The sequence below is a fragment of the Syngnathoides biaculeatus genome, chromosome 13 (genome assembly GCF_019802595.1).
Source record: "Syngnathoides biaculeatus isolate LvHL_M chromosome 13, ASM1980259v1, whole genome shotgun sequence".
NCBI lineage: Eukaryota > Metazoa > Chordata > Actinopteri > Syngnathiformes > Syngnathidae > Syngnathoides > Syngnathoides biaculeatus.
This window is the reverse complement of record NC_084652.1, coordinates 482279-507033: the sequence shown is the minus strand read 5'-3', so window position 1 is coordinate 507033 and position 24755 is coordinate 482279. Positions and strand designations below refer to the sequence as shown.

General features: G+C 42.6%; 1 protein-coding gene across 2 annotated transcripts in view; it reads right to left on the bottom strand.

Moving 5' to 3' along the window:
* Positions 1-1726: 1726 nt before the first annotated feature.
* The window catches only part of dtna (dystrobrevin, alpha), a 37976-nt gene continuing 14947 nt past the window's right edge, over positions 1727-24755 (bottom strand). Inside the window, exons 6-20 of one of the 2 annotated variants that reach the window (XM_061839540.1) lie at positions 23768-23922; positions 23566-23671; positions 21554-21720; positions 21270-21394; positions 18570-18653; positions 15178-15273; positions 13111-13192; positions 12754-12857; positions 11189-11302; positions 9378-9474; positions 7019-7178; positions 5306-5395; positions 4979-5190; positions 4848-4886; positions 1727-3781 (exon numbers count right to left, since the gene is read on the bottom strand). In XM_061839540.1, coding sequence (XP_061695524.1) covers positions 4869-4886; positions 4979-5190; positions 5306-5395; positions 7019-7178; positions 9378-9474; positions 11189-11302; positions 12754-12857; positions 13111-13192; positions 15178-15273; positions 18570-18653; positions 21270-21394; positions 21554-21720; positions 23566-23671; positions 23768-23922 — 1610 coding nt within the window. In that variant the 3' untranslated portion in view covers positions 1727-3781; positions 4848-4868. The remainder of the gene's footprint in view (positions 3782-4847; positions 4887-4978; positions 5191-5305; positions 5396-7018; positions 7179-9377; positions 9475-11188; positions 11303-12753; positions 12858-13110; positions 13193-15177; positions 15274-18569; positions 18654-21269; positions 21395-21553; positions 21721-23565; positions 23672-23767; positions 23923-24755) is intronic. The other variant, XM_061839541.1, reaches the window with a different exon arrangement.

The window sequence follows — 24755 nt, the reverse complement described above, 5'->3', positions numbered from 1 at the left end:
TCGAACCCGCGTCCTCAGAACCGCGAGGCCGACGCTTTACCGGATGAGCGTCCCTATCTCACTACCTCTCTCCTGTATTTTAATGTTCGGAACTTCAAACGGTTGTCTTGTACATCGGGAACTCACCCCCAACAAACAAAATCAACAAAAACAATACTTTCTAATCTTTCACCGGCGTGGAGAATTCACGAGCCCACGCACGCACGTGACGTCACGCATGCGCCCACCCACATGTATGTATCAACCACCCCCAGGCGGCAGTATGGCGGCTCCGTAAATCAGTGGTTAGAGCATTGGTTTGGTCCTCGATAGCACTCAAACAAAAGTAGTCCAACCTTAATTTAGCAAAAGCACTTCAACTTTTTTTTTTCTCAAAAGTAGTCTTCAAATCTCATTTTATTGAGGAATTCTAGTTTCTAGAATTCTTGAAAGAACGAAACAACCTCTCCTAAAATAAAATTACAATTGCGCATTTCACTTTTCCTCGGGGTTAGTTATTCTTCTCAACTTCTTTTGATCGTGCACACTTCGCCCTTTGATTTCCAGTGAGGAATTCTAGTCTCTAGGATTCTCCGACATGCATTGCGAAAGATAACATGCAAGCAATAATTCAGTCGCATGTCCCGCACAAACAGCTCGCGTTGCGTTCACGACAGCTAATAAATGTGCAGCGCTGAAAAGCAGAGCAACTCAAGTGCGTCGTGCTTGAAATGAAATAGAAAGGAGTTCCCGGCGGCATGGTGTCAACACTTTATTATGCAGCAAAAAAAAAAAAAAAAAAATCCAAACCATCGATATTCTTGTACACATTTTACAATTTTATGTCATGAAAAGGAGACTTGGGGGTGTTTATTCAACTCTCTTCAGTGCCGTAAGCAAAATACAGGTCAGCTCCTCGGCTAACGTCACGCCGACGCCGTCAGAAAGACCGAAAGCAGCCTCGGACGAACAGCAGGGAAATCTCACGATGTTTTTATTTTTTTTTTTTTACATTGACTTCTATGCGTGTGGAGCATACGAAACGATGACAAAAAAAAAAGATGGGGCGACGTTCAATCAGAAACTTTACTGTAAAACTGTTCAGTGCTCAAAAATGAATTTGGTTAACGTGTTTGTTTGTTTGTTTGTTTTCCTTTACATAATTTACAGTACTTCCTCAAATAGTGCCCCTCTTAAAACAGATCAAGGCTTCCCTCAAAAACATTCAAGAAACGTAGTTCGGTAATTTGTCAATTCATAATCGTAATCTACCGCAGAGCCCGTTTCAGCGATGGCTAATCTAAACTGCAGCACCTACAGAGGCATATAAACAGTCCCTCGAAAGAATTCAAGTCTTGTTTTGTTTTTGTTCGACTACTACATGATTTGCTGTAATAGTTGGTCGTGACCCCAATAAATTCCGGTGCCCAAATAAGCTACTTTGAAAAAAAATAAACACTCCCCTCAAATAAATGCTTTTTTTTCCTCCCCATCAGGTAACAAATAATAATAATAAAGTGGTCAGTGTAATTATCTCAGTTCATAGAGGCTACTTTTCATTAGCGAGCCCATTTGAACCCTGTTGCTAACCAAAACAATATCACCCACTTCTGCATGTAAACATTAATTGGACACTTTAAATTGCCTGAGGTGTGATTGTTAGGGCAGCTGTTGTCCATCTCTATGTGCCCTGTGATTGGCCAGCGACCAGTTCAGGGTGTACCCCGCCTCCTGCCCGTTGATAGCCGGGATAGGCTCCAGCGCTCCCCGCGACCCTCATGAGGATAAGTGGCAAAGAAAACTGATGAATCTTTATATTGGCTGTGCCTCCGATAGATGGCATGGCCAAATTCGTTGGCCGGTCAGCGCAGGACAAATAAATCCACCTTCCATTTTCTTTGCTGCTTATCCTCACAAGTGTCACCCCCCCCCCCAAAAAAAAACGGGGAAAAAGGCTTCTTTTACAGCCTTTTTTTCCCCGCATAATTTTTCCATGATAATCTGTTATATTTATTTGAGTGAATTCAGCGGAAGAAGGGGGTGCGAGATGGTCGTATCTATCTATCTATCTATCGATTTTCTTTGCCGCTTATACTCACAAGGGTCGCAGGGCGTGCTGGAGCCTATCCCAGCTGTCAACGGGCAGGAGGCGGGGTACACCCTGAACCAGTCGCCAGCCAGTCGCAAGGCACATAGAGACAAACAGTTGCACTCACAATCAGACCTACGGGCAATTTAGAGCGTCCAATTAATGTCGTATGTTTTTGGGATGTGGGGGGAAACCGGAGTGCCCGGAGAAAACCCAAACAGGCACGGGGAGAATATGCAAACTCCACACAGGCGGGGCCGGGATCGAACCCGGACCTCAGAACTGCGAGGCCAACGCTTTCCAGCTGACCTACCGTGCCACCCGGACAAATAAATACCTCCCTCAAATAGAGAACTGTATTTAGTTCTAGTTCAGATTGGCCACCTTGAGCAGAAATAACGAATTATCACATGAGCGTAATTTACAGTAACTCCAATTTAGATTTGGCTGTTTGTTTTCAGGCAAAAAGCATTTGAAAACTGCGCTGTGGTTGGCTACGACGTGCTCCAACGACGAATTGACTGAACTCCATTGGGATGTCTTCCGCGTAGCAAAGGCAGTGAATATTATCATCACTAATGTCTGAAATAATGGTTACAAAAACGACATGCAACAATGAGATCAAGATCAAGAAATCAATTGAAATAAAGTGGAACCTCAGTTTTCATGTGTACTGTAATTTTCACCTTACAAGCCGCGACATTTTCCACACGCGTTCAACCCTACAGTTTATGCGGTGATGCGGATAATTTGTGCATTTTTTTTTTTCCTAACGCCCGCAAGGGGTCACTCGAGCGGAAAAGGTAAGAGTGAGACCGGTGGAATATATGTGCCGAGGAAGTGAATTTTACCAGCCATGTTAGCACTGTGCTAGCGTGTTGCTGCTGTGTTACTGGCGTGTCTCTGATATTTTCCGGTAAGTTTAGTTTTAACCGGCCCCGTTAGCGTTAGCACATGCTTTAGCGCGGCGCTAGCTATCGTCTTTCTTTGTAAATATCTCGTGTTTAAACGTGGGTTTCAATGTGGGAGTTGCGGCATAAGTATGTACCAAATGGTATTTCCTTTACAAATGTACTCGGTGAAGCTTGTATCCAGGTGCGCTCTGTAGGCCGGAAATTACGGTGCTAGTTTTGGTACGACGGTCTTCAATCAAAATAAAGGTCATGTTTAATGTTAATTTATCCATGGCATTATTCATACTTATTAGATATTTTGTCAATATTTTCGAGTAATTGGATTTACATTTTCTCGTGATTCGATTTTAGTTCAGGTTTTAGACTTTTTCGGAACGTATTAATCACGAAAACCAAGATTCCACTGTCGTGGTAAAATTTGACCAGGTCAGCATTGTACTGTATATCTTAAAATGGAACTCAGATGTATTTGTATAGTATATTAAATCAGATGAGACACAGACACAAAGCAGTACATTTCTACATCGGCTTGACAAGTCAAATATGAACCAAATCAAACAACAACAAAAAAAGAAGATGACGACGTGGTTGATATGGCACCTGTGGCATAATGATAGTAGAGCGCTCGGTGATTTTTAATCTCTCGACTTCATATTCATCAGATCACAGTTTCACCGTAAAGATGAGGTTGGTTAAAAATATATATTCTTTCCACAAACGTATATTTGAAGCTATAGGATCCTGGCCAGTGTTGTCGCGTCCAGTGTCGTCACTTATTGTTGCTTTTGATATTGCTCATCTGCAAACAAGAACACAATGTCACTCACAGAAATATTGTATGCAATGATCTTTAACATTTTCATGCTAGCTATACATTATTTAAGAGCCAGACAAAGGGGGAGTTTGAAGAGCTTAACTTCATTTTTTTTTATGTAGTCTATGTTAAAAATAGTTTTTTTCTACATTGTACATTACAATTTTTGTATCCGTCTAAAAAATAAAACAAATGTATCATTTTATTTTAAATCAGAAAAATACTGACAACCCAATAATATTTTTCATATTTGAAAATATCTCCACAAAATGTAATTTTTTTTTTTTACCCAAAGAGTAAATCATCCACATTACATCCACACATTACATACACACAGTACATCCAAATTAAAAAATATTTCTGTTTTGATTATTGAAAAATCTTTTTAAAAGGTTTGGCAACAAAAAATTAAAACATTTATGTACATGTAAAAAAGGTCCCACCCCAAAATTATTTTTGAATTGTAAAAAAAACCCCACAAAATCTTTATTATTATTATTAGTTATTTAGAGAATATACACATACTGTAATATCAAACCAAAAAAATTTAATGTCTTATTTTAATCCTTAAATATTTAAAAATCTCCTGGCTACCCCAAAAAAATGTACACACACAAAAAAAAAAAAAATCAGCCCTCAAAAGTAAATCTCATTTTACTTGAATTATTTTGAGAATATACATATATTGTAATATTAAAATGAAACTTTTAACATTTTATTTTAATCCTTAAATACTTAAAAATGTACAAAAAAATGTAGATGGAAAAAAAATCATCCCTCAAAAGTAAATGGTTCACTTAAATATTATCAAAATAAATAAATCTTTATTTATATTCTTTAAAGAAACTTAAACCAATTTATTTTAATTTAAAATATTAAATCCCAAGAAAATGTTAAAAAAATGATCAAGATTGTTTTATTTATATTGTTTAAAATTCAAATGAGGACTCAGTGAGGTAAAAAGTTAGATTACAGTTCAAATGTGTGCATTTTTCACAATTTTTTAAATCAATTTATTTTTTTTTTTTTAAATAAAGGCGTGCATATTCACCAGTGTCCTCGAGCAACACACTCATTGCTGCAGCGTCACCTGTAGCACAAATTGGACGGCAACACCACACAAGGGAAAGTTAGAATGTCATTTCTGTGGCTCCGGTTGACATTTGCGCAAGGAGACCTCACCATGCAGGCTTTGTCCGGCTCCTGCCTGCGCTTCATGAGCTCCTCAAACTTGAGCTCGTCCTCCAGCTGCCGCTCCAGGTCGCTGCCGTAGCGTTCCTCTTCCTGATCCGCGGCGGCCGTCCCGGGCTTAAAGCTGAGGAAGGGATCCGAGGGCGTCGTCGTGACCGCCAACGTGTCGGAATCCACGGTGCTCTCGGTCTCGCTTCCGCCCTCTGAGGGATGAACACGGCAGTTGATGCAAATCTTTGAATCCGGAATCAATCAAAAAAATAAGAATACAAAATAAGCACGGAAAGATGTCTTTGATGGCTTCCGTTTGAATTTGACCTGAATTCAACTCTTTGACCAGCGATGACATTGTGTTGGTGATCGAGTCAGCAGCGATGAGGAGGTCGTTTCTCAAATTTCTCCTGGGACCTTTGAATGAGAAAATGAAATTAGGGCTGGGGGGTAAAAAAAAAAAACAATTGAATAACTCTGCTGGTTCGACTTCAAATACAGGTCGGCGCAGAATTCCTGCCACGAACCTCTGCGGAGCCCACACCATCTTAAAATAATTCTTCCGGGAATCACGATTGAGCCATATACTTCTTCCTACTATTACTGCAACAAATACCACCACTACTACTCTACTATTACAATAATATAGCAATAATAATACATTTACTTCCAACAACACTACGACTACTACTACTACTACAGTGATGCCTCGGTTCTCGACCACAATCTGTTCCAGAAAACGGTTCGAGAAGTGATTTGTTTCGAAAACCGAATCGATGTTTCCCATTACAATGAATGGAAAAAGAAATAATGCGTTCCAAGCCTAAAAAAGTTAGCTTTTTAAAGCATTTTTTTTAGCTTTTCATGATAATAAACTGCATAGTAGAAATACGTATATAGTTTAAATACTTTATATCATAAAATAATTTCAGAAATATATTTATTTTTTGCTTAAAATGTATGCTTTAGTTGCAGAGTATGCTAGACTAGGAGTGCATTGGCATATTTGTAGCAACTCGGCCCCCAGCCTTGTAAACTTTTTTTAATTAACAAAAGTGCAGAATAACTTTAAACAAGCAACTTGCCTTCTTTGGAGCCATGATTGGGGGTTAATACGGTAGGTAGTCCTCGATAAGAAGAAAAACAACAAGTCACTACCGGGACACGTCTGTGTACAGAGGCTGCTTTATACAGAATAACAAAAGTGTGCTGGTTGTGCCACGCGTTATGTCATTTCCGTTTTTTTGGGGTTTTTTTTTGGGGGGGGGCGTTCAATTTGACAATAACTAAACGCGCCGTGGGTGGGTAAACTGCTTGCGCCACGCGTGATGTTATTTCCAGATTTTTTTGGGGGGCGTTCGACTAGACAATAAAAAATGCGTCATGGGTGGGTGAGCTGCTTGCGCCGTGCGCATTGCTATTTTCTGTTTTTTTCGGCGGTGTGGGAATTGAGAACAAAGTGCGTCGTGGGTCAGCCGGTCTGGCCACACCCAATAGATTATTTCCGGGTTTTGTTGGGGGCGTTCGAGTACCGATTTTCGTTCGAAAACATCAGCAAAAAAAAAGGAGAAATTTCCGTTCGAAAATGGGGACGTACGAGAACCGAGGCTTTACTGTACTGCAGACGGACAGTGTTGGGCCATCGATAAACTTGACCAAAAACGACAGAGGAGCGTCTGTCAGTAACCTTTAAGAAACTATTAAACGTGTAACGTGCATATGACATTATGTATGAGTGAGCTGAATTGTAGAGCTGAACCTATATTTTTTTTTTACCTAAAATGGTAACCATTAGTATGCTAATGATAATCGTGAATGCTAACCATTTAGCAAAGGTTGATTCTGTTGTATCCGATTCAGTTCATAAGGATAGAAGTCAGGCCTCGTAATTCAGAAAAAAAATGTATGTTAGCATGAAATAATAATACTTAGACGAAATATCAATAGGATAATCTATTATAAAAAAAGATTTTATCGTGACAGCCCTAAATGATTTCTTCACCTCATAGCAGTCTTTTTGGTAGAAAGTATTTGCGTTACCCTGAGCAAAGGCTTCCTGAACATCGCCTCCGACGCCCATGAGGGAATCCTGAGGTGTGTGAGTCGGGGTGGTCCCGGCCGAGTCCGAGTGGATGGGCGTGGGGATGGGCCTGCTGACGGTGTGACTGGGTGATGAGCGTGGAGAGCCGGGTCCCTGAGTCTGCAACACGTTAAGATCACACGAGGACAATCGTTCTCGTCGCAAGCTGCAGTTGAGGGAATCATTGTTCGATTCGTTCCTGAACTCGCAAGTTTGCGCAGAAAAGAAATGAACGGTCTCTCATTTGCATGGTTGCTCGATTACGGTGTCGAGCAAAATGTTGTATGTCGTTCATTTTTATTCAGTTAAATAACTCAGCTAGCTACAATTGTGGCTAACATAGATTAGCTGGTGGTCACCTGGATCACATACGTGCACAATCAATTCCCAATATCGTCGTCCTCATCTCAACTGGTCATCGCGGTATGAGTCAAATCAATCTTTCACCTTTTAATCTTTATATGGGCAAGACTTAACACACACAGTCTTGACCTGTGTCAGGGACAAGACTGGAGTCCTGCACAAGGACGCGACGGGTTATAAAACCATCAGCAAACGAGAAGGTGACAATTATTGCCGTCGTTATTCCTAAGCGCAAAATGACCGTCAACTGCCCCTTGGTCTAGAGCTCCAGGATCAGATCTTCAGTCCTGACGTGAGGATCATCATGAGGGAGGTGACAGACACCCTTCTGAGGATAAGCGGCTTGGATAATGACATATTTTATATCTACTTGTCTCACCGTATTTTTTTAAAAAAAGATGTATGACGCAAAGAACAGCAAAATGCAGCATGTGGGGTGGAAACGTGATGTTTTTTTTTAAGAGACTTCATTTTTTTCCTTAATTCGCAAACTAACAATTTCAGCAGGGGGTAAAAAAAAAAAATATTTCCCCCGCAATGTGTTACACTGAGAGCACACCTCTATTGTTTTGAAACATTGAACACAGGTTAGAAACATCATATTTGCAGTCCGTTAAATCAGGCTCCATGCAGTTTTATTCCACGAAATGCCGACGTACTCCTGAGCTAAGTGGTGGCAAAATTTCAATTCAAAACATGCGCTAAATAGTTTTCTTCTCCCTCACACTTACAGCTTGTTTCTGTTCCTCAGCTAGCTGTAGAAAAAATAACAACAGCCACATGATATTTAAATTGTTTTTTTAAATTAAATGTGATGGATGGTGCCCACCCAAATACGTAGGAATTATTCTTCTCAATCTCAAATTGCCAAGAAGTATTTATAATGCCAAGTTGGCTCATTTGAGAACAAAACGTATTTAAAAAAAGAAAATCTGTCGCAGCAGAGACGTTTACAAAGGTTAACGTGTGGCCGCAATCGCTTCCATGTACGTTGCGTGGAGATGACTCAGTCCTCCTTTTTTTTTTTGTCCAATCATAGTGATTGAATGCGAGTTTGTATAAAACCAGGGGTCATGTATTTAAATATTGGTATTTGTATTGAATAGAAGCTGAAAAGATCGATGGATTCCGGCAAAGATTAACGTGTGGCCAAAGACGCTTCTGCGTTCACGAGCCGTCCACCCGTCACTATCTGGGATTTATTCCTGATTGAGATCAGATTCAGCCACGAAGTATTTGAATGCGTCCGGACTTTTATACGCTTTCAAACTTTTCCGTGTAAATCTCGACGACTTACTCACCAGATCCATGTGTAGATCCAGTCGTCCAAGACAATTTCTTATTGTCGAAAACATCGACTTCGCCATTAAGTACGGATCCTCTATGCCAAATGTCTCTCATTTTTTCACGTACTTTTGTTTATTAGGATCCCCCTTTTAAAGTCCACTGGGACAGTTTCCCGCCCACTTGTGACAGTAGTTTTGGGTGTAGCAGTGCTCAGGCGCCGCCCCGTCACACAAGTATCCATCCATCCATCCATCCATACTCTGTACCGCTTACACTCGAGCTAATACTTTCCACCGTGTAACATCTTTTATGGATCGATACCGCAGATAAAGATAGACCAGAAGCTGTGGCGAAGACGCCACCAACCGCCACTGGTATATACGATAGAAAATGGACGTATGGGTACCTGGTTAAAGTGTGACTTAAAATTGCACCGTTTCCATATTTCTGATGCATTTGTGACTACAATATTGGGAAATATTGCCAGTGTATTTCATTACGTTAAACCAAAAAAACAAACAAAAAAAAATTGGATAATTTGAATGCTGTTATGTCAACCGTAGTTTCCCAAGATGAAAGCAAATGTATAAAAACGTTCCTTTCCGAGCTTAGAAAGGATGGTGACTGGATGAAGCAGTGAAAAAGATGGAGGGCTCTTGTCTCCGTTACCTTGAGAAGCATCATTAGCTGCTCCAACTGCACCATGAGCTCCCTGCGACTCTCCTGCAGACTCGACATTCTCTGCTCAAGCTCATCTTTGCGTTGCCTGACGGGGGGAGGGGGAAAAACGCGACAGATTGATGACATCATTATATCACATCCATAGTAAAATGTAAATAAAGCAGACTAAGTCAAGCAGATACAGTCTCCACTTAGCGCTTTCTAAACTGTAAAGCAGATATTTTGAGCATTTTTTACCCCAAACTCGTAAAAATTCCCTGGTATCCTAATAACAAGGATTAAGACTAAAATTCCGAAATACACGTGTGGGGGAAAACACAGCCAAACACAAAAACTGCCAACATCCATCTTGAGAATTTCCCTAAACACTAAAGTTTGCGATGCGTATCAAAAGCTAACACTGACAACAGAGTTGGCTCATGCTAATTTATGCTAACACTGCAGCTCAGTTTGTTCTGGGGGCTTTGACGTGATAATGCGTGTGCGTCATCCAATTTGTTTAAAGATGGATCTTCACCCACCCTACCTCCCAAGTTGTGGGTGGAGAAACTCTGGAGGTGGAGAAAATGGGGCGGAGCTATATAAATTGCCCCTAATATTGTTAAAAAAACTGATCTAAAAAAAAATAAAAAAGAAGACTGGATAGCGCATACACATTGAGCGGTAAGTCAATTGATTGAGGCCAGTTGGCCGTCATCTTGGTACTCCCAAAACCTGTTGGAGGACATGCTTTACAGGTTGGATTATGGCGGGGTTTTTCCTCAAAGTTTGGCATGTAGAATTAAAACTGGTCGTGTGCGCTTTACATTTTTTCAGTTCTGGTAACATGATGGATCTTTAATTCGACTTGGTAAGACAAAAAAGACCAAGTTCAAAGGGAAGACATAGAACACCGTAACTAGCAAGAAACCTTGCATGTTACCTCGGGCCCGATTTCCGTGACATGTTAACTTTTCCCAAAATACACTGTGAAGCACTATCATTATAACATAGCAAAAAACTAAGCATTTTTTGTCATAAAAACATTAAATTTAAAGTCAATCAGTTCGATATATTTGTGGAAATAAGGACTCACAATGGGAAAATACACGCTAAACGCATTGTTCATTTTTTGTCTCTGCGACGTCCTATTTCAGACAGAAAATTTAAACTTGTTTCCTCGCATTTCAAAAATCCAATTAAATTTGCAGAGTTCTGTAACATGAAATTCATCAAAAAAAATTCACAGAAAATGCATTTTCTTGCTTATCCACTGATGAAGTTTGGGAAACTATCTACATGGCTTTTTCGCGAAAAACCGTGGACCAAAGTGAAGCAGAGAGTAAACTGAGCAACAACAACCGTAAGCAAAACTTTGTTCAAGTGAATTAAGCTCATCAGAAAATTAAAAAAAAAAACCTTTATAAACAAACTTTAATAGTGCCAAAGTAAATCTTTCTAACTTATCTGTTGAATGTTTTCTCACAGCCACGAAACTGGAGATTAACGCACTGGTCGGCATGGTTGTTTTGGGAGTATCAAGATGGCGGATGACCTCGTCAGTTTTGATGGCCAATGCGCCATCCAGTCTGTTTCTTTTTTTTTTTTTTTTTAAGATCAGTGGGTAAAACCCAGAACGGCTAGCTTATATAATACTTTTGACCTAAGCAGCTCACAAATGATTTAACTTGATAGGTGGGCAGGCACCCCAGAGACCCAACTGCAGCTTCTGTATACAAGTCAATATTTTTTTTTAATACTGTATCACCTTTAAATTAAATGACGTATGTTATGCGGTGGATGGAGAGCGCCGCGCGCACCTGAGAAGTCGTAACTCGGCCAGCAGAGTAGGATTCTGCTGACCCTTGTCAGGCGGCGGCTGCGAGGCCTCCTCGTGCTGGAGTCGCAGTCGTTGAATTTCCTGCAGGATTTCTCTGTGTGACACGCACAAACAGGCACAAAAATAAAAAAAAATAATAATTTATGGCGCCCCTCAGAGTTCTGTATTGGGTTATGACTGTTGCAGAGGTGAAGGGGAGCTCCCGTCTTGATGACTGATGGATGAACGTGCAGTTTTAAAGACTTGGTTGGGTGTCGGTGGCGACATCATGCACGCGGCAAAAGAACCGTATGATCATACATTTGCAGGTTGCAGTATTGTCATATTTAATAATTATATGATACATGCTGATTTGCTGGCAACCACTTGAAGGTGTACCCCGCCCGCCTCCTGCCTGTTGAGAGCTGGGATAGGCTCCATCCGTCCCACAACACTTGTGAGGATAAGCGGCTCAGAAAATAGATGGGTGGATAATACCTGCTCTTATTAAAAGTAAATTGGTTAAGAGTTACCCCACTGGAATTATGATTTATTATTAATTTAGGTGGTATGCTGGATCAGCTGGAAAAGCGTTGGCCTCACAGTTCTGAGGTGCCGGGTTCGATCCCGGATCCCCCTGTTTGGAGTTTGCATGTTCTCTCCGTGCCTGTGTGGATTTTCTCCGGGCACTCCGGTTTTCTCCCACATCCCAAAAACATGCAACATTAATTTGACACTCTAAATTGCCCATAGGTGTAATTGTGAGTGAGACTGTTTGTCTCCATGTGCCCTACGATTGGCTGGCGACCAGTCCAGGGTGTACCCCGCCTCCTGCCCGATGACAGCCGAGATAGGCTCCAGCACTCCCCCTGACCCTTGTGAGGATAAGCGGCTAAGAAAATGGATGGATATTATTTATTTATTCATAATGCATTTTTCTTCTTCATCGCTGAAACATGTTGTAATTTTTCCAGTAGTGTATCATTCAAAAAACCTAATTTTACCCAATAAACTACTTAAAATAAAATGTAGTACTATTATTATTTTAATATTGACACAATTATAATGACAAAAATGTACAAAATTATTATTAAAATCATATTATTCTCCAAAAAAATAGCTATGGCATTTTGGGGGAATGGATGTGTGAGATAACGTCTCCTTTGGATTGGTGCTCAATAGATAAAACTGAATTGAAACGAATTTTTTTTTTTTTTTTTTTAAAAAACACACCCAAAAAAATGTTTAACTCGTCACTAGGAGGCAGCATAAACCCAAATAAAAAAAGTTCATCTGCTCCGTGTTCAGAGATTTATACAGTACTGTACATACTTCATAGGAATACTCTGCTAACCTGCAAGGGGGGGTATTAATTTATGTTAGTAATTGTATTATTACTAATACATTACACAACACAGAATTAAAAAAAATTTTAAAATTTTTCAAGCAGTTGTCAGTTAAGACAATGCTTAAGGTCTGCTTTTCCAAGCCTCGACTCTGATCACGTGCTGCGAAAACCAAGACAAAAACAACAAGGGCTGCTCGGGGTGTTCAACCCCCCCTCACCTGTTTTTACTCTCCAGCTCGGCGATGAGCTGCCGCTGCTGTTTGTTGGCATCCAGTGATGACGGCAGGTCTGCGGGGACTCGCTGCTGCTGCTGCTGCTGAGCCTGAAGCAGAGATGTAAAGCGCGCTAAAAACCGATATGAAATATAAGCAGAAGTTAGTACTTAACAGGTTTGCAACCAGATCAAGAAGGACTTGAAAAACAAAATCGTTTTTCAAGGACCAAAGGGGTTTTATTGCAGGAATGAAGCCCTTTTGTTGTTTGTTTCTTTTTAAGAGACTAAAAGTGTCTTACAACTCTGAACTCACAAGTCCGGCAGGAGCCGAACTAATCATTTGCACGTTCACGTGTCTCACCGCGGCATCTGCGGCCAGACGGGCGGCGTAGCGGGCAATGAGGCTGTGCTCCTCGTCTTGATGGTTGCTGCTCTCCAGCAAGCTGGTGGAGAAGAAAATGGAGACGGCAATCAAAACATGACATCTTGCATGCACACCAATTCGCAGATATATATATATATATATATAAATACAGAATAAGTCACGGAAAAAAAATTCCTAACCACTGTACGCGCACAGCCAGATAGTGTATCTTGCTGCTGGGTTAGTAATTCAATATGGCTGCAGACATAACGGAGGAGCCAACTTCCATTAAGACGCAGGCAGACTTATTAGTGCACACGCAGGCAACTCTATTTTTATGTGGCTGTCGAGTGTGGAAATAAATATGAAGGAGAGATTACATAAGACGTCTGACCAATAAAAAAAAAAAAAAAAAAAAAAACATTTTAGTCCGCGCAAAATGGAGCAAACTGCTTTTGCGTGTTACTTTATATGGAAGCAAACCCGTCAGACGTGAGAAATCGTCAGCTCACTGTCGCAACTATTTGCTGTTATGCAAGTGCAACGTGTATTACGAGAACACAACATGAGCTGAAATCCAGTCTTCTTCAGTTTTAACAGATTATTATATGATAACATATATATTATTATTATATATATATATATTATATATCGTATACATATCGTATATAACATATATATTATTATTATAACCAAAACTGCCCATTAGCTGTCGCAAGTCCACGCTCATATGCCTTGAGATGAGATCACACCCAAAAAAATTACCATTGGAATAATGTTGCAACAATAGTAGATTTATTTCAAGAAGAAAAAAAATGGAATCTGAAGTTATTATTAATACATTTACGATGACAAAGGCATAATATAAAGTGAAAGTAAAAAATAAATGTGAAAAATAATATGGAGAACGAGGTGTTCTTTTTGGGGGCAATTAAAAGTATGATTTAAAAAAAACCATGATCAACAAATATTGTTAAATCTTCGGCGATTAAAGTTATTTTAGGTGAATGAGGAAAAGAATAGTAAAAAAAAAAAAGTTCATCTCAGGATATAGAAAATTAGAGAAGAAAAAACATCCATCCATCCATTTTCTTCGCCGCTTATCCTCACAAGGGTCGAGGGGAGTGCTGGAGCCTATCCCATCTATCAACGGGTAGGAGGCGGGGTACACCCTAAACTGGTTGCCAGCCAATCGCAGGGCACGTGGAGAAGAACAGCCGCGCTCACAATCACACCTAGGGGCAATTTAGAGTGTCCGATGAATGTTGCATGTTTTGGGGATGTGGGAGGAAACCGGAGTGCCCGGAGAAAACCCACGTAGGCATGGGGAGAACATGCAAACTCCACACAGGCAGGTCCGGGATCGAACGCGGGACCTCAGAACTGTGAGGCCAATGCTTTACCAGCGGATGCACCGTACCGCCCCTTGAGATGATATGACGGAAAAAAAAAAATTACCATTGGAATAAAGTTGAAACAATAGAAGAAAAAATCTTTTTTTAAAGAAGAAAACAATTTTATCTTAAGTTATTATTCCTACTTTTACAATGACAAAGGCATAATATAAAACAAAAGTAAAAAATAAACGTGAAAAAATAATATAGAGAACTAGTTGTTCTTTTTGGGGCCAATTAAAAGTATTGTTTTCAGGAAAAAAAAAACATGAACAACAAATAATATTAAATCTTGGGCAATTAAAGTTGTTATTTTAGGAGAATGAGGAAAAAATAGTAAAAAAAAAAAAGAAGTTAATCTCAGGAAATAAAAACATTTGTTTCGAGAAGAAAAACTTGCAATATTAAAAGTAGATAAGTCATAATCCTGAAACAAAATATTTTGTTTTAAAGTTTTGAATTAATAAAGTTGACTTGAATCGTCGTCTACAGGTATGTATTTCTAATTTTCTATACATCTTGTTTAGTTTGGTGATTGTAAATCAGTACAAATCTTGGTGGTTATTTAATTATAATTTTTTTTTTTTTTAAAAAGACACTCCTGATGGTACACATCGAGGGCCTCCACGCAGGTTAGTCGGGGAAGGGCTCACACGCATGCCCAACTAACCATTTTTGCGGGTTGTTTCGAAGCAGCTTCACATAGAGGCCAATGAGAATGTGCTCGTCAGCGAGTCTGTCAACCGCATCCAGGTTACACTGCAACCTGGATGCGTGCAAAAAAGTCATCAACAAAATATATCGAATCCCCCCTAAAAAAACTGCAGAAAACAAAGATGACGTTACACAGGTGACAAAAGGAGGGCCGGGACATGAAAGGAGCCCAAGAAAGAAAGAAAAAAAAAAAAAACCAACAAAAGAGATTTGAGGGCACGCCTGAAAAGCAGCCATTCACGGGTGACTGAAGAGGAACAAGGCCACATTATGTGCGCCGATGAAGGCCTGCGGCGTGATTAAGGACGTGCCCCGGGCCTGCGGACAACTCCACCTTGCATGCGCTGTTTACACACCACACCGCTCCATCCAAAACGGAACTTATTCTCTTAAAAAAAAAAATCAAAATTGATGAGGGAAATAAAATACGGAGAAAGGTGTTAATGTCAATCGGCGCAAGTTCAATTTCAAACCAGAAAGCCGACGACGCGAAACAAGCGCGTGCTTGAATTCGATATTGCGAGCATTCAGCTAGCGAACAATGGGCTCCCTCTTTGAAATCGTCACAGAATTTGAGGCCCCGGTAAAGAAAGCACAGGTGGCGCGCTTAATGAAATGAACGCTGGCTGAAGTCCATGTTGACGCCTCAGCTTCAGGTTCAGGGTTATGACCAGCTGTTGCTCTTTTATCCTATATTGGAAAAAAAGATTACCGTAATTTCTAGCCTACAGAGCGTATGGGCACACAGAAAGAATTTAACGATAGCGCGGCCGCGCTAATGCTAACGCAGCGGAGGTAACGCTGACGCGGCGATGCTAACGCTAACGCGCGCTGTTAACCCTACCGCGGCGGTGCTAACGGTAACATGCCGGCCCTAACGCTAGGGTGGTGGTGGTAACGCTGACTAGCGCGCCGGCTGTGAAAAAAGTTGCGACTTGTAGGCCGGTAATTACAGTAATTAAAAAAAAAAAAAAAAGAAAATGGAAAAAAAAAACAATCAGGTTATAGCTAATTTTTTGCTAATTTTTGCTTTGAGCGAATAATTAATTTGGTCTTGGAATATTTGTCCCAGTTGAGGGCTTTCACCGCCATAGAAAATGTTACTTTTTCTCTTATTAATTGCAATGTTAGCAAAGTTAGATATTATATCTTTGTCACGCCATCAAATGTCAATTAATGAAGCTCCTCAACTCACTTTACATTGTGTCCTTCGGACGAAAATGCCACCAAATATTGCCAAAGTAAAACTGATTTTAGATTGGTTAGTTAAACAGCACAGTGATGGAAAAAAAAGATCCATTCAAATTTGTATATTAAAGTATGAAAAGTGCATAATCCTCAATGAGAAAATTCATACTTTGGCTTGTTGGGCCTTGGCAGAGTAATTACTCTTATTATAGTAAAGTTCTCCAATTCAACTTTCAATATGCAGCGTTAAATTATTATCTACGAAGGTGAAAGTTGGAATTCCGGTCTTGAGCTCGGTACCGGAACCCGCTGGCAATGTCAGTTTTGTAAGATTTGACATATTATGAATTGCTCGGCAGACTGGGAGAACACAACATATCCAGATGCTCTGACATGCTCAATAACGTATAGAATACCACTCACTCGTCACGTCATCTTTTTTTTGTACGCCGTATTAAACGCAGGTGTGACTGCGCTCAAAGACGGCTTGCTGTGCGCTCCTCATTCGGAAAGGAGCAACGAGGAACTTAACCACTTTACAGATCGGCAGACGCTAAACCCAACATTCCTCCGCAGCTAACCTGATGTGACATTTCATGGTAAATGTTGTAACGTGTAAGTAGGTAGGCAGGCAGTCATGTAGTAAGATAAGTAAGGATAGGAATGTAAGTACCATCATTTCCGGTCTCCAAGCCGCGAGCGACTTTTTTCACACACTTTCAACCCTGCGGATTATGCGGGTAATTTGTGTATTTTTCCGAACGGCCGCAAGGGGGCACTCGAGCGGAAAAGGTAAGAATGAGACCTGGTGGAATGTATGTGGCGAGGAAGTGACTTTTACCGGCCCTGTTAGCTAGCATTAGCTGGTGTGTTTTAGTGATAACTACCGGTAAGTTTTCTTTTAACCGGCCCTGTTAGCGTTAGCACTGGCGTTAAACTCTTTGTGTGAGTCTTTCTTTGTAAATATCTCGTGTTTCAATGTGGGCACTTGCGGCTTTTACACAGCTGCAGCGTATGTATGTACCAAATGGTATTTCCTTTACAAATGTACTCGGTGAAGCTAGTAACCAGGTGGGCTCTGTAGGCCGGGAATTACAGTAGTTATGCTAGGTTTGATAGAAAGGTAGCTAAGTAGGTTAACCATCCATCCATTTTCTTAGCCGATTAGCCTCATGAGGGTGGTGGGGAGCTGTCAATGGACAGGAGGCAGGGTACACCCTGAACTGGTCGCCAGCCAATCGCAGAGCACATCGAGACAAACAACCGCACTCACAATCACACCTAGGAGCAATTTGGAGTGTCCATTTAATGTTGCATGTTTTGGGGATGTAGGAGGAAACCGGATTGCCCGGACGAAACCCACGCAGGCACAGGGAGAACATGCAAACTCCACACAGGCGGGTCCAGTATTGAAACCAAGGACCTCAGAACTTTCCTGGGTTTCCAGCTGAGCCACCGTGCCGCCCCTAAATATGTTAGAGGTTTGTTAATTTTTCAAGCAGACGCTAATAAATACACTGCACTGCGCTTCAATTCGAGCAATACCCAAAAACAAACTTAGTTCTAGCACCGCTCTGCTATGAACAATTATTTTTGTCAGTGTTCTTCACAGATTCCCGATACGGTGGGACCTCGGTTTTCGAACGTCTCTGTTTTCGAACGAAAATTTCGAGATATTTTGCTTCGGTTTTCGAACGAAAATCGGTACTGGAACGCCCCTAACAAAACCCAGAAATAACAGACCGCGAGCGGCCAGAACTGCTGACCCGCGGGGCGCTTCTGTTGTGAATTCACACCCGTCAAAAAAAAAAGCCAGAAATAACAGAACGCGTGCTGCGGTTGATTCGGTTTTCGAACAAATCGCTTCTCGAACCGCCTCCTGGAACGGATTGCGGTGGAGAACCGAGGCACCACCGTATGTATCAGTGTCCGACACACATGCGTGGGATCCCACTCACACACACCTGTGCGACCTACCCTCTGGCTTTCAACAGATGTTGAGCAATATCAGGACTCCTGCTGTAAGGCAAACCGAGTGCATTCAGCGAAGGGAGGAAGCATGCGGGCCTACGCAATTGTTCGGAGCCCGCTGGGAGTGCTGACAGCTGAAAAGATCTCTTGAAAAAGATCCAGGACTTATTTTGCTGTACCTGTACTCACTTTTTGGTGGAGTACGGGTTCCCCGTTGTTGGCATTGAGTGGGAAAACGAGGATTCGCTGGTGACGTTCATTGGTCTTGGCGGCCTAGGAACAGGACAAGTACATTTTAAGCCGCCGTGTCTGTCACAAAACTGAACAAAAAGCGATATTGTGTCTACTTCGGAGATGTAGTTCAAGCTTCTGATGTAAAATATTATAGTTATGAAAGCAGAAACTGTTAAAAATGAATCGAAGAGAGAAGCAGAAGAAGTTAACACTTGCTCAAGAGTGGGTGAGTGGTGGGTGATCACAATGCATGACAACAAAAAGCGCACCATGCTGCAAAAGGGACACATTTTGGGAGGTGTTAAAGAATCAAAGAACACTCACCACGTGTCCCTTCAGAGAGCAAAGGAAAGGAAAAAAAAAGAGTATTGGAAATTAACAAACAGTACAAACAGAACTTTGAATATACAGTCGTTATTTTAAAGTCGGATTAATGGTGCACGCCGTTATCACGAAACATTCTGTAGTGGTCTTTAACATGCTCGGCAAGAACCTGTTCAAACATGGCAAGGATCCAAATAAAGTTGCTCCGAGTTTCTTATTTTCACTTTCCTGTTCACTTACATTGAGGTGACCAAATGGATGGATCCGCGCAGGGCGCCTAAGCCACGCCTACTTAGATACTGTTAAGGGGGAAATCCAGTGCTTTGCATGAACGGTGTATCCAATAGTTGATGTAATATGTACCCAATTTTGACAATGTGATGTTAAATCCTCTCTCATTTAAGAAGATTTTTATCGACAATTACGAATTTTCAGGGGCGCTGCCATTTTCACACGATGTACGTGGGCGTACGTGGCGTGTACCGTGCGGTTCCAAGCGCTGGATTACGTGGGACACCATTTATGCCCAGCGCCGATTTCTCATATTTATCCTCATCTGATGAAGAAACAGCAGTATCGGTTGATCGGAAGACGGAGGAATACTTCCGTACAGATTTGAACCTGTGGCTGTAATTAATGTTGAATATTCGGATGGTACTTCGGGGGGACGACGCGGAGTCTGAGTCTTGGAGGTCTACGCGCGACATAAGTGCCTAAACAAAGGCTCCGGGCCGGCAGCCGCAGATGGTGCTTCGGACGGGAATGACGCAGAGTCTGACGAGCGAGCTCCGGCGGTGGGCTGCGAGTCGAGCTTCCAGGTGGCGGAGACCTTTAGCCGAGCTTTGGCGGCGGTCGAGGCCTTTCGCCGTGCTTCGGTGGCGGCGGAGGCCTTTAGCCGAGTTTCTGTGTGCGGCGCCTGAAAGCTCGGCCTGCCGCCGGAGCTCCCTCGTCAGACTCCGCGTCATTCCCGTCCGACGCAGTGCGAATTCCCCACGGTATTTCTGTTTCCTTTCTGCCCATGGTATCAGAAATATCAACCAAGAGTGTATGGAAAGGCCTGAATTACATTCAACAGGGATATATATTCATAATGTCAAAGTTTCCCAAACGAGAACGCCAGTTAAAGTTTCTGCGACGTGTTGGCCGACCATGCGAAGGAATCAACCACCTCATAAACTAATGTTGGACATCAAATGCGGTAAGATTTCCGATGCCTGTTTTTCATGCTAACCTGGGTAAATTTGCATTTTTCCGCTACATAAATGTGTCGATTCGAAATGATATCTACGTTCATAGTGGATAATTAATTTAGATAAATTATGGCAGTATGCGCGTCCTCTATCGGTCTGAACGTACGCAATGTAGGCCTAAATTATTTGTATTCACGTGACGTGTTTAATCATGGATAATAACGCTTGAGCTAGCAGAGCCCAGGTGCAGCTGGAAGCTTTTGAGTTTCGCGCGGCTCAGGTAGAGATTTTCTCATTCCTTAATAGGCGTTACATCGACTAATTGAATAGCTTACCTCGGAACAGACGGCTTTGTGCTGATTTATCTTCGATACGTTCAGCTGGTCGCGACGTCGGCCACGAGCCTTAATCCACTGTTTGCATTCGTCTAAATTACGCTTCGGGGTGGGAAAACGCACCACATATCCTCCCGGTAATCTCTCTGGATAGCGCTCGTCTCCTTTACGCGTTCCACAGCCACATCGGAGCACCATATTTCCGAATCGGATAGAAGCAGGACTACACTCGCAATTCAGAGGCTTAAAGTAACCGCGCGCTCTCTTTGTTTGTGGGTAAAGTATCGCGGCTGTCGGCAGCGTGGGTGGAGTTCAGAAAATGACGCTCACTGATTGGTCGATCATTCTCACGGATCCATCCATTGTAGCATTAACAATACATGAACTTCGAGTCGCTTCCTGATCCACCCGTGAGGATTCGGCCTCACGAATAGCGAACAGGTTTAACATTTACCGCGCCGACAGTTTCGGGAGCAGAAAAATGTGCTCAATTATCTTGAGCCTCACTTTTCATGGGATTTCCTGCTAAATTCTCACGGGAACACGTTGGCTTACGGCGACTATTAACAATATGTCGGGGCGACTACCGGATTTAAAAAAAAAAAAGTCCCAGAGAAACTGACACAAAGACAGAAAAGCTCAAGCGAAGGCGACGATAGCGACGTTGTCGTCGATCGCAACCACTGCCCGGGCTGTAATTAAACCTCATTGATTAGCTGATCTGATCAAGACTTATTGAAGGCAGCGACGGGATGCTCCTCGTTGAGGAACGCGCAGAAAATAACTCAGACGAAGACGAGACGTACACGATGTGGGCGAGGTTGAGAGGTTTCTCCGGCATGTCGGGGAACATGGGGTGAAGAGGCTCCCTGCTGGATGCGCAGCTCAGAGACTTGCTGAGGGCGTGGGACAGCTTCTTGGCGGGGGATTTCTGCGGACAGAAGGACACGCTCATTCCTTCAAAAACCGCGTAAACGCGGCGGTTACCAACAGGTTCCTGAACGCAACCCTTACGTCATGGTGCGAAAATAGCCGCATTGACTGGTCCGGCTTTTCAGACACACCTCCCACTCCCCTCCCCGCTCCTTACCCATGATGTATACTCCTTCATTTGATGCTGGTTGCTATGGGAACCGCTGGCATGCCCCCTCCAGAAGCAGTCCTGACAGAGCTGGTAATTATGACATTGCTGGCAGCGGTAGCGGAAGCCCATCATACTCTCAGTGTGGCAGTAGGAGCACTCGACCGGGTGAAAGACTGCAGGGGGTTGGGGGGAGAACACACGTGCATAAATAGATGCGGCATTAAACGCAGATATTTTCCTATAGCGCATTTAATAGAGGAGTCATTTGTGGTCATATAAGGACACAAGAGATGAAATTATATCTTGCTTTCGCTCAGGAGTTGGGAAACTATGGCCCACGAGACCATTTGATAAGGCGAACCGTGCACTTCTCAAAACAAATTAAAGCTCCGAGCGGTGATAAACGCGCCCTCACGACACCCCTGCCAACCCCCCCCCCCCCGCCCCCCATCCCCAACCCCTTTCGTGGCAAAGCCGCAAAATTATCCACAGAATTTGACGGGATGCTTCACAAATAAGAGAGGCCGAAGGGTTAAAAAAAAAATCATAATTTAGCGACGTTCAGCGTATGTTCGGGGCTCGTTTGGGTGAATTCCCTTGCGGGAGCTCCACCGAGCGATTTAAGTAATATCATGTTACGCTCCTGTGTATTAATTTTTACCAGGACACACAACGGCTTGAAAAGGTTGGTCAGTTTCCGACCACGTTGAGAGCCCCCAAATGGCGATTTATTAATAAAAACAGCGATTCCAAGCCTCAGAGGGCTCGTTATGCAAACTTTATACCCACAAACGCTTATAATGTATAGCAATAGATATTGTCATGTCTTTTTTTTTTAAATCAATAGACTATGCCCCTTGGAGGACTCATAAAAAGGGTGTGAGGTCCTCGAGGGTCATCCTGCTCGAGGCGTACACCCGTGGGACTCGGGATTACGATTTATCGTAATTTCCGGCCTACGAGCCGCGACTTTTTTCCGTACGCTTTCGAGCCTGCGGTTTATGCGGTGACGCGGCTAATTTCAGCATTTTTTTTTTACGGCCGCAATGGGGCGCTTGAGCAAAAAAGTTAAGAATGAGACTGGTGGAATATATGTGCCAAGGAAGTGACTTTTACCGGCCCTGTTAGCGCTGCGCTAGCATTAGTCCTGTGCTAGTGTGTTGCTGCTGTGTTACTGCCGTGTCTCAGTGATATTTACCGGTAAGTTTTTTTCCTGTTAGCATTAGCGCTAGCACGGTGCTAGCGTTAGTGCTAGCTTTAGCGCGGCGCTAGTGTTAGCACTAGAGTTAGCGTCGCACTAGCGTTAAACTCTTTCTGTGTACCGTCTTTCTTTGTAAATATCTTGAGTTTCAATGAGGGCACTTGCAGCTTTTACACAGCTGCAGCGTGTGTATGTACCAAATGGTATTTCCTTTACAAATGTACTCGGTGAGGCTTGTAACCAGGTGCGCTCTGTAGGCAGGGAATTACGGTACTCATACGTGGCTAAGCTAACCAGTTATTAATTCTTTTTGGTCTGGTTTAATACATCCCTCTATTGCAGGATTATAGAATTTGGAATTCAAACACATTTTTGGGGCTGAGCCACAAATTTTTATTTGTATTGTATCTGTATCTATACACCTTGATCGCTTTATGGTGGCCATAAATCCCATCCATTCACCCGTCCATTTTCTATACAGCTTATCCGCATTAAGGACGCGGGTGCGCTGGACACGAGGTAGCCCCTGGACTTATTCACCAGGATAGGATATTTGCGAAAAGTTGATAGAATACTGTGTTAACCTTCCATGTATGTGTGTTGGATGCAGGAGGAAGCCCAAGTACCAAGATAAAATTTTTGCTAGCATGGTTAGAACATGCTAAGGCTACACAAAAAGGCCAGAAACAAGTTTCCGTCAGCATTTCCGGTAGGAAAATCGTTTCCCAATACGAGCCAACAGAAGTTAGACTCGTGTCCAAAAAGGGTCTGTATTGAAATATAGAATTTATTCCACTATATTTGGTGCGCTGCCTACCGTTTTCCACGTTGGCGAGCCGGTGCATGAGCGGTAGCCACACTAGACACTGAGGAGGCGGGTCTGACATCAACGTGTCCAGGAAAATGTTGAGCGAGACCTTTTTCTGCTCAGAGCGGACAGCAAGCGATAGTCAAGGTGGCAAATGCGATTAAAAAAAAAAAAAAAAATACACGTTGGAGTTTCATTCACGAATGCTCACCTGCTGCATGAAGCAGCTCCTGGCCGCTTGCTCCGTGTAGCCGAACGACGGTCCCTCGAAGACCGCCATGGGCAGCTTGAGAATCTCCCTCAGGAACTGGTCGAATTGCGCGTACGCCATGATTCCCGCTGGATCGGATATCTGTGAAAATATATCTGTGGGCGGCATCGCGCAAACGGATCAAAACAATGGTCGGCTTCCGATGCAGTCGGCTAATTACGGCATCGCGCGCGATGCAGTTAAACCCCCCCCCCCACCCACCCCCCTTATTTGTGAGAAACAAATTAAAGACAAGCAGCTCGCTGTTCAAATCGTTTTGTTTAAAAAACATTAACAGCAAGGAATCAGTCACTTTCTCTTACTGTTCACCAGCCGCTAGATGACGTCGATGACACCGACATATCCCACTGGGCAAGCTCAGGATTTTCTCATGCAACACTTCAACATATCTATAACACATCTTCTATAGAATATCGTTCCTGATGGGTCCCATGAAGCACCAGAGCCAGTGATTTCCTTCACAAAATTTGCACACCATATTAATTTGAAAGCACTACAGGCAGCGCGGTGGATTAGCTGTAGAGCGTTGCCCTCAGATTTCTGAGGACTGGGGTTCGAATCCCGGCTCCTCCTGTGTGGTGTTTGCATGTTCTCCCCGTGCCTGCGTAGGTTTTCCGGTTTCCTCCCACATCCCAAGAACATGGATAAATTGGACAATCTAAATTGCCCCTAGGTGTGATTGTGAGTGCGACTGTTTTCTGTCTCTATGTGCCCTGTGATTGGCTGGCGACTAGTTCAGGGTGCCCATTGACAGCTGGGATAGGCTCCAGCACTACCTGTGACCCTTGTGAGGGTAAGCGGCGAAGAAACGGTGAATCAGCCGGAAAGTGTTGTCTTCACAGTTCTGAGGTCCCGGGTTTGATCCCGGACCCACCTGTGAGGAGTTTGCATGTTCTAAATGCTAAATTGCCCGTAGGTGTGATTGTGA